The sequence below is a fragment of the Micromys minutus genome (genome assembly GCF_963924665.1).
Source record: "Micromys minutus genome assembly, chromosome: 15".
NCBI classification, from domain to species: Eukaryota; Metazoa; Chordata; class Mammalia; order Rodentia; family Muridae; genus Micromys; species Micromys minutus.
The window spans coordinates 57,589,199-57,600,077 of record NC_137984.1 but is presented as its reverse complement, the minus strand read 5'-3'; the positions used below and the strand labels follow the sequence as shown (position 1 = coordinate 57,600,077).

Below are 10,879 nucleotides of genomic sequence, written 5' to 3'. Positions count from 1 at the left end.
GTAACTTAGTCACAATAGAACACTAATAGTATGTACTCACTTATAAGTGGATACTAGCCGAAAAAGCTTGGAATATCAACAAACCATCCATAGACCTTTGAAGCTCAAAGAGAGGGAAGGCCAGAATATGGATGTTTTAGTCTTTCTCAGAAAAAATAACAAAACATTCATGGAAAGAAATAAAAAAAAAATACATATAGGAGCAGGGATTGGAGTAAAGATCATCCAAAAACTGCCTCACCTAGGGATACATCACTTATGTGCCCAATAAACTCAAACACTATTGCTGATGCCAAGTAGTACTTATTTTCAAGAACCTGATATGAATACCCCCTTAGAGGTTCTACCAGAGCCATACTATTATAGAGGAGGATGCTTGCAGCTAACCATCAGACTGAACACAAGGACCCCAGTGAAGGAACTAGAGAAAGCACTGGCTGAGCTGAAAGTTTCTGCAACCTAATTGGAAGAACAAAATTATCAACTATCTAAACCCACCACAGCTCCCAGGGACTAAAACATCAACCAATGAGTTCACATAGAAAAACTTACGGCCTGAGGTACATATGCAGGAGAGGATAGCATTTTCTGACATTGATGAAAAGAGAGGTCTCTGGTCCTGTGAAGGCTCATTTTCCCAGTGCAGTGGGATGCCAAGGTGGTGAGGTGTGAAAGAGTCATTGGGAGATGAAGCACCTTCATGGAGACAGTGGGAGGAGTAGGGGTATTGGGATTGTGGTAAAGGGATAACATTTGAAATGTAAATGCAGAGGATTTCCAATAAAAAAAAACAGAGAAACTATTTTGATTTATTTAAGCATTAAAGTCATTTATTTTTCAAGAAATAATTTCTGAATATAATATCTAATATTATACATCGAGTTCTATTCATTTTTCATATAAAAATTTAATATTGCAAGAATAAAAATAACAGAGACTATATTCAGAAACATGCTTATCAATCTGACCAAAGATGAAATGCACTCAGCATTCGGAACTAGCTATTTTGTCTTCCTTTTTATGCTGATAGAGAGAAGAGATCTTAAAATCGCCAGGTTTTGAATCTTAAGTGTCTAAACATTGACATCATTAGTTTTCTTTTGTTCAGTTCTTCTGTGAAGGTAATGATTTCTCATACACTCTTTTTCCATACTTCGGGTACAACCTAAACTCACGACAGTTGCTGTTCTGATTCCTGTGTGCTCAGATGGTACCTCAGCACTGTTTGTCAGGTGCCTTATTTTGACTGGGTGAAGAAGACCTGCATCCAGCAGCTCATGTCCTGAAGGATGTAAGGGACTTGAAATATTGTCTGAACTTACTAATCAGCATCTCTCTGAAATGGTCTCCCATGAGGAAGTAAAAGATGGGGTTGATGGCACTGTTCAGAAAGGCCAGAGGCCTGGTCAGGATGTAGAAGGATTTGATGGCCTTCTGTGCACATCCTTGTGGCCAACTGTCCAAGCGTGAAGCAATCCTCACATTGCGCATGATGTGATAGGGTGTGAAGAGTACAGAGAAGATCACCACTGCCAGAACAACCAAGCGCAGAGGTTTGTCCAGTGGCAGAGCAGTTGCTTGCTGCTGGCTCCTCCTCTTTAGAAAGACTACCATCTTGTAGTAGAAGAAGCACATCACAAATAGAGGAATGAGGAAGCCCAGCAATGTCAGGCACAGACTATAAATGAGATTGTACTTAGGGTTTCCAGAACTTGCGTAGTCAATGCAGCTGGTGCCCTTTTCTGTTGGGACAGAATTGATGAACGTGAGCATGGGTAGAACTTCCAAGGTCACTAAGACCCAGACAGCCAGAGAGATTAAAACAGCAAATTCCTTCTTTTGTAGAATGTGTTCTCGGAACGGGAACTTCATGAGCAGATATCGGTCTATGCTGATGAAAGTGAGGAAGAGGATGCTGGTGTAGAGATTGGCATGAAGCACATATCTGTTGCCTATGCAGAGAACATCTCCATAGGTCCAGCTCTCATTTGCATAGCTTCTTATCAGCATGGGAAGAGTGCACAGGAAAGCTAAGTCAGAGATGGAAAGATTAAAGAGATAGATGTTGCTACTGTTCCAGCTCTTCATGCAGAAGAGGTAGCCAAACACCACCGTGATATTCCCAAGCATTCCGAAAATGAACTCGATCCCATAAAATGCAGAGAGGTAGTACTTTTTCAAGATAGTCTCTGTTGCCAGCCAATTTTCACAAGATAAATTCTGTGCCTAGGAAAAAAAGAGAAGATCAGACATTAAATTGTGAGCAAGAACACAATCTTAAAGGAAAACAGTCACTGACAACCTAAAACTTAACTGAGGAGGGTTGGCAAAGAATGTGCTTATTAATTATGCATGCTGGCATGTGCATTCAGTACCAGGGCTGGGGAACCAGAGGTAAGCTCATCTCTGTGAGCTGCAAGACAACTTAGTCTAGACAGAGAATTTCAGAGAAGTTAGGGCAATATACTGAGACCCTCTCTAAAAAAAACTGCTTATTTTATACACTTTACTACATTGAACACACACATGCATATAATATGTGCATGTGGATACATCACTTCAACAAGCTTCATAGATATCTTCACATTGTATTCTTGTATTCAGTACAGAGTAAAGCAAGACCCTAATGTGTGGCCATGAATGATTTCTTGAGAAGAATCAGGGGAAAATATATGGGATGCTATATTATAGATGTGAATAAAAGCAAGTAATAATTGAAACATTAGAAGTGGAGAAGTGACTCCTGGATTTGGTTCTCCCAACTCCACACCTGCACCTCCCTATATGTACAAAGCATATGCTTGTACAATGCTTGCAGGCACACACACACACACACACACACACACACACACACACTAAAGTAAATAAATGATAATGAATGAACAAATGAATGAATACATAAATGAATGAATGCAATACAAATGTGAGAGAGTTTTGGGATGCAGTATGTGTGACTATTTGTCTGGAAACTAAGGAAAGACACATATCTCTACCTGAATAAAACTTGTGTTCAAGTACAGGACAAACATGGTCCAAATCTTAGTCAGTCAATAGGCGTGAGAAAGTGGTAAAGTAAGGAGAAGTTGCTAATTCACCTGTGTGTCGTTAGTGCCAGCCACAGATCCCTACAAATTCTGAAGAGTTCAACTGACTTAAACTCTAACCTAGGAAAGGAAATAGGGTTGTTGAATATAATTGTTGTTTTGAATAACTTTTATTTGGTTGTATAAAATTAAAGACTTTTTCTATTTTACTAAAAGTAGTACATATCATGGCACTTTAAAATATAATGTCTTCAAATTTAAAATAAGACTGAAAACCTTAGGAATAATAAGGATGAACATCATGTTTTCAAAACTCAGAGTTTAACCAGATACTGTGCTCACCAGTGCCTAAGGGTTGATTAATTTAAATACTGATGAAATATGAAGTAGTAATTAGTAGAATCATTTGAGAAATAATTTCACTGATATGTTGTGTCTTGATTGCTGCTGCTATAGCAAGATATCCTAAAGTAATCACTCTAGAAACAATAAAACTATTTTTCTTTGTTACACAGGAAAGTTCAAGACCAAAGTGCTCCAGATTCATTGTGTGGTGAGGAGTCACACTCTTCTCTCAGCAGTGACAGAAGGACATGGCAGCTACCTTCGGCCCCTTTTACCAGAGTCCTATCACACAATCTTCACTCAAGTTATGACATTCCATATAATTAAGTCTCAGCATATGACTTCTGAGAGCATAATATTCACATTTAGTCCTTGCTGAGGTCATATACCTAACTGCTCTGGTTCCATTCCTATTGTGATGAAATGCCCTGACAAATAGGAACTTAGGGAGAGTTTAGTATAGCTCACAGTTCCAAGTTATTGTCTGTAACATAGCATGGAAGTCACAATGATAGGAGCTTGAAAGCTATCCACAGTCAAGAGCAGAGTGAAAAAATGTGTGGGTGTTACCTTACTTTTACTTAGTTTGAGTCTTACAACTCAAGAATTGTATCACTGCCTAGGATGTGATACTGACCATCACAGATGAACTTTCAACATCATTAAATTAAGACAATCTTCCAAAAACGTGCCCACAGACCAATTCAATATAGACAGTCTCCCACTGAGATTATTTGCAAGTGATTCTAGGTCAAGTCACATGGCTCTTTAAAACTAACAATTACACAGAGTAAGAAAACATTGTAGTTAGTCTCTCCAAATATTAATTCTATGATAATGGCCACCAATCTCTGGTAATGAGGCTACATTGTAGTTAGACACAATATTTCAATAACTGGAGTAATCTGAAAACATGGAGTTTTGTTTGTTTTGTTTTTAGGTTTTGTTTTTAATATTAGACCCTACTTATTTCTAATAGAGAGAGAACAAGGTTGAAAATAAAATTTTGTAAAAAAATAAATCCTTAAGTTTCTTAGTATTATAGTCAAATAATTACTTCATTATAAATAAAAGTACCCTATAGTGAAGCATTTTCACAGTCAGGAAGTTTTTTGGAGGATGATATGTAGAGAATATATGTACTTTTGTCAAATTCAGATTTTATTGATGTTGATTTTTGCTATTTTGGCAGTGTTTTATTTATGAAGATACATGAGAAATTTGTAAATAACATCAGTATTTTATTGTTACTTTTGTGAGGGGTGTGTGTGTGTGTGAGTGTGTGTGTGTGTGTAAAAGTATATTTATGTTCACATATGTGCTCATATATATGGTGGTTGGAGGTAAACACGTATTTCCTTGCTAACTCCTTGAATCTTTGAGACAAGCTTTCTCTCTGAACTGGTAGTTCACCAGTTGGCTAGAACGACTGTTCAGAAAGCATCAGGAATTCTCCATCACAGCCTCTTCAGCCTTGGGATTTTCCAACCCTCTGTTTAAGTATGGCTCTGGGCCTCTGACTCAGGACTTCATGCTTTCGTGCCTAACACTTCACAGTCTGAGTCAGCTCTCACTAACACTGCTGGACAGCCACGCCTTTTATTTTCACTGTTAATTCTGCTGTAGATAATGGAAGAATGTATTGCATTTCAGTGTCTGGTTACTCCGCTCAGCTCACCACAACTATTTGACTACTGTCTGTGCATCTTAATTCACCAAAAGGGAGATTCTTCCTTGGCTCTATCCGAAGCCACATGTTCTCAGGTCCCACTGTCTTCCATAGACTGAGGAATTGCTGCGGTATTTATCCCCAGCATTTTTCCTTCATTTCCTGGCATCCCAAATTGCCTTCATTTTCAGGTTTGGTTTCTTGAAAAACGTCTCACCAAGTGCTTTGACATCCAGATCCCATTTTTTTTGTCTAACACACCCTATTCCCACCTTTGACACTAAATTCTTCAAATAGCCAGCACACATCACAATCCAGTAGTTAGTTTGCAACACTTAATTTATTAGCATACAGTAAAATTGTTATGAAAACATCCTTCATTTGCTTTTCGTGAAAAGGCAAAACCCTGGCTTTCTTTTCCTCTCTCTGGTTGCGTTCTGTATCTATTGTGGCTCAGGAGTGAGATACTAAGTTTCTGTTTCAGTTCTGATTTCTCATTTTTGTTTTTGTCTTGGATGATCTTATCCATGTTCAACTTTAATGACTACTTAATCTATAAACAATTCCCACATTTCCAACCCATCCAAGATCTCTCTGATGAATTCCAAGAGTTTATTATTATATACTGCGGTGGATTGATTTCTTGCAGGTACATCCGACTTAAAATATTCTAATTATTAACCAATTTTGAAGCAGCTTTGTTAATGAAATAAATTTCCATTTATCCAAATGTTTACTATAGAAATCTTTACAGTTGGCTGCAGTTTAACCTCTGTCTAGAACAAACTACAAGCCTTGTTGATTTTAACTTCTGTGTGTCTCTCAGATATGCCACCTGTTGCTCAGTATGTATCCTTATACCCACTGCAGAAGAGAACTCTTATAGGTACCATACTCTCCTTCTGTGTCCTCATGCCTTTTCTTTTTAGTATTCATTTCATCTTTTCTACCAGTAACTAATCTTTATAATAAAACTATAGCTCAAAATTAAGTCATGTTTTTCTCCTATGTTAAAATCTTTCCAACGTCTAAAGCTCAATTCCTTAATGTCCCCACCCTGCCACCAGTAACCACAGTGCACTCCAGCCTCTCTTCTCTGCTCTAGATCATTTCTCCTCTTGTCCTCTGACTGCCCAAGGCAGTCACACTGTGCCAGCCTTTTCTGCATCTCTTTCTGCTGCTTTTCTGCTTGTGGATGCTGCCCTCCCACACTTATTTTGTCTACTCCATGTATTTCTATCAAGGCCCAGCTCAAAGATTGTCTCCCAAAGATGGCTGCCTGTCCAGCAAATCTAAACAAACTCTGTGCCCCCAGCAAATGCTTTCTTCATGTATTAATTTTTATCTTATGGATTTTTTCAAATTTGTTTTGTTCCTTGTTACCTTTTATACCTGCACAGTGTCTAATAGACAGTATGTGGCCTGGAGTTGCATGCTGAATAGAGAGAGTTGGAAACCTAATTCTTCATAAGGCAATTTCACAAATTCTTCCTCCAAACCTAGAGAAATAGTAAGTCCATAAAATGTGATCTACTAATCACCATAAAATCTTATCCTGTGCATAATAGAATATATATAGAAACTCAGTCACCATAGTAATGAGACCTGTCACTATAAACATATCTGCATAAAGAAAACTTCAGCATGTAACTTCTAGAATTGTTTAAGGATTTAAGACATTTAATAAGAGTATAATCTAAAATTGCAAAACATATAAAAGTCCAAAAAAGATATATATCAAAATATTAATGGTTCCAACCTTAGCAGTAAAAATCCAGATCACTTTTATTATGTCATTTCTTCTTTGGTTTATCTGGATGTTCTGCCTGTCTGTCTGTCTGTCTATGCTTATCTAATTTTTAGAAATAAACCACAAGATGTGTGTAATTAATAACTTAAAACATAAATTCCCATAAATTAAAAAATTGGAACTTGACATCTATCCAGCCAAGTAAGTATATTTTCTACTTTTCATCAAAAATCTTCCTTTATTTTACTTTTTCCCAGATTGAGACTATTACAAAGGTACTCAACTGGCCAAACTAGAGAACAAGGAAAAAGGAGTGCATCCCCAGTTAGTATACCTACAGCCTCTAATGCTTAGAGAACATTGGAGAATGAAAGCAGAATGACTTAAGAAGCAGAGAAACAGGTACCTACTGTGAATATAGTCTTCTAGACAGGGAATAGAACTGGCACCCATGAAATCTCAACAACATGGTCGCCTAAAAGAAGCTTGCATAGTGACAGCACCTGTTGACATGCCAATGTGAATGTGACAAGTTTCCAAAGGACTCACCTGTAGATGAAGAGTTAGAGGCAACCAACAGCTGTTCAGAGTGGAAAATTAGTTCTCTCTAGGCATATGCCTCCTGATGGGTTATCAAATCCGAAGTGATCGAGTCTAAACATGTGTTTGTACAAGGAACACTAAATGAACTTAATGTTGGGTGGTTTCTATATATACATGTACCTCTCTGTATCTATTTAAAATGTTTCTTCTTGTTTGTATACATGTGTGTAAAAATTACTGGAAAAATTGAGGAATGGAAGAATACAGGGGAAGCTGGAAGTGGGAGAGGCAGAGAGATGATGTGAATGTAATATGTATGTAGGAAATTTAAAAATATCTTTTAAAAATAAAGTTTTAAAAATGAGACATGGACATTGAAATAATAAATGGGCATTGCTCTTTAGTCAATGGACCTTTCTCACCTTTAAGCCTAATCTGCTGCAGCATCCAATGCCCTGAGTCTGAAATTTTTTTCCTCCTTGCTTTCTAGAACATTGCAATCTCTTTCCCCCTTTTCTCTACCATCCAACTATTTTGTAGCTAGTTCTTGTTTGTCTAGGCTTTAACACTGGAGCTCCTCAAGATTCAGTGTGTGCTCCTTATGTCATTTGGGAAATACTAAAGCATCGGTACACACATTAAATGAAAATTAAGACAATAAAAAATTTCCTTGAGATAAGAAACTCATTTGTTTCATTTTGAATTTCCTCTTCCTCATTGTCTGACAATATTAGATTCCATTTAAACTGAGGAAGTACCAGGGGGTAGTGGAATTTGTTTAGATCAGAAAATGGGATGGAAACTGTATCTATGAAGGCATATGCATCAGGTGGCTAGGCTGCCAGTAACTGCCAGTCCTGAGTCAGGGGCCAAGTGGAAGTGATGAGAAATTCTGTTTTTCTGTGATCTAGAGGGTCTGAAGAGTGAGTGTTTAGTAAACCCAGAGAATACCAGGGTCAGAGTAAGGAAAATGAGTGGCTAAATAAATTTATTAATCACTGTGTATCATTATTCTGTATCTTTGTCTTACCTGTCCTACAGTGACTCTTGCTTTAAAAACAAACATACAAACACCACCACAACAAAACCCTTGTTCTTTTCGGGTTGACTGTCTGCTATTGGGTTAATAGCTGATGTCTCTTCCCTGGGAGAGACAATCTCTCCTACTCTCAGCATTCCATAGTTACCTATACCTTTGTTCAGCGTTGAACCCTCATGGGCCTTTCCGAGGCTTCTCTAGCATGGCTGTTGTTATTGTCCTTGGTCAGCTCAGTTTAGGAAGTCATGTCGGTGCAACTTTTATGGATGTAGTTTCTGACATCACTAAGAGACACAATTTCTCAGGAACCACCCTGACCTTGAAAGCTTTCTGCCTTATTCTCCACAACATTCCCTGAACCTTAGATGTGGAAGCTGATTTGTAAATAATGTTACACCAACTGAGGTGGTTGTGTTTATGAATATGCACATTCATATATGTATGTAAGAATGATTACTGCTAAAAGAGGCCATAATTAGAAAAGTGAGCATGGAGGATTATCTGGGAGAATTGAGAGGGGGGAAAAAGAAGGGGAAATAATAGAATTAAAATATAATCTCAAAAGTACAAGATATAATTAAACAAACAAAAAGAAAAAGTGTGTGGAAAATACATATTAATTGTAGAGTACAGTGTGGATACAAATAAAAAATCTGAAAAAAAAATTAAACCAATTAGTTCTCTTATTTTTTGCTTTAATATTATAGGAATATTTGTTTGTTAAAATGAGATTCTGCTTTTCATGATGTTTTATAATCTATTCATTTAATATATTTTCAACTTATTTTATTTTTATCCCTTTCATATTCATAGTGGTATTATTGAGTTAGGCTCTCCAATAATTATAGGCTAATTCAATTTCATAAAGACACATGTTAAGAATATTGTATTCCAAATGCAGATATATGTATATCTGAGTGTCTTTTGTTATAATTAATTATACAAATTATGGAAGTAAGGTATGTTCTTTTAGGCAAAACTCCAAATTCAAGGAGGGCATTTCCTATGAAATACCGGTAGCCTCTCTTGTACTTTCCAGACCCTGTCCTGTTCATAGGCAACAGACATGGTGACAAACATGCAGTTGCTTACTGAAGTGAGCCATTAACAGAGAACTTCCTTTAAAAAACACATTGGTAACTGAAGGGAAATCACTACCTAGTCCACAGTCAGAGTTTCTTAGAATTAATAAGGTACATGTAAACTGAATAAACTCACATAAAATATTATTAGTACTCATTCTTAATTTGAAATGATGAAAAATTCCTTATAATTAGTTTTCTAAATGTAAAAATAATGCATGTCCTTGACCAGAATTTTTTAAATTACATTAATAAAACCTGGTAATCCAATACAAACTCTTTCTATATCCTTGACCAATACAGAGAGTCTAAAAAATGAAAATTTTAACTGCTACTGGAATATATGAAGATAGTTCAACAAGTTACTTTCATTAGTAAACAATTGAAATTAAAATGTGTTTGTATGTATAGAAATACATGTAGCTGGTATTTATTAATTACTTCACTTTTATATATTCCATAAATAACACCAAAACATTAAACATTATAGTATATATCAAATTGCATTTTTCATTAATAAGTTTGAGGCTAGTTTATACAGTTTAGGAACTAGAATAATAATCACTATGCAGTTTATCAGTTCCTTTAGTAAATCTTATTCTTAAATCATCTAAATTTGCCAAATATCAATACAAATTTTAAATTTTATCATGATTTAAAATTTATCCTACTATATATTTTCTTATGTTTACATGGCAAGTTATTTTGCATGATGCAAAGTTTTCCATTTCTGTAAATAATTTCACTTTTTCAAATCATTCTAATTATTTCTCTTGAAGCATTATCAAACACAGTAGTAAGCCTCTTAAAACAAAACAAATGAGGTTTTTGGCAACTAAATCAATGCATTTAGAGCCATATGAAGTAGATGTTAAAATCAGATATTATTGCCTTTGGCTGCTTCACATCTACTTAAGAACAGTTCCCTGGGCATTATTTAGCTCACAGAGCACCTCCAAAAGAAGCCCTCAGCAGAAAGCTTGGTCTTCTTTTGTGTGTCTGAGAGACATGAGCTGCAGTGTCCCTTACCATTCCGCTGATGTCCTCTCTTGTTACAGAAAACTCTGCCCGGAGCTGGAGACAGCTTCTGACCCAGTACCGTGTTGCTGGCATAGTCAGTGCAGTCTAATTTGCATATCATGCAGCCAAGATTAATAATTCAAAAGGCAGGGGTAATTTATTCAGAAAACATCTTTAAGGCATGCAGTGGAACTCTTGAAAAGTGGAGACACACAACAGATGACTTGTTTTTTGTAGAGAATAGTTTTAGCAAAGACATTTGAAAACACTATAATTTAAATTATTTTATATACTCCCTGGATAGCAAAAAAAAGCATCTTAACTTCCCATATGCACATGGAAATGTGTATACACATTTAAGAAATAAGGAATAGCAAACATGTTATG

General features: G+C 36.3%; 1 protein-coding gene across 1 annotated transcript; it reads right to left on the bottom strand.

Moving 5' to 3' along the window:
* Nucleotides 1-884: 884 nt before the first annotated feature.
* Nucleotides 885-10,568, bottom strand: SUCNR1 (succinate receptor 1). The gene is made up of 2 exons (XM_080929490.1): nucleotides 10,502-10,568; nucleotides 885-2,226 (listed from the first exon to the last, which is right to left on the bottom strand). The coding sequence occupies exons 1-2, from the start codon at nucleotides 10,502-10,504 to the stop codon at nucleotides 1,276-1,278; spliced, it is 954 nt and encodes a 317-aa protein (XP_080785616.1). The 5' UTR covers nucleotides 10,505-10,568; the 3' UTR covers nucleotides 885-1,275.
* Between the last annotated feature and the right edge of the window lie 311 nt (nucleotides 10,569-10,879).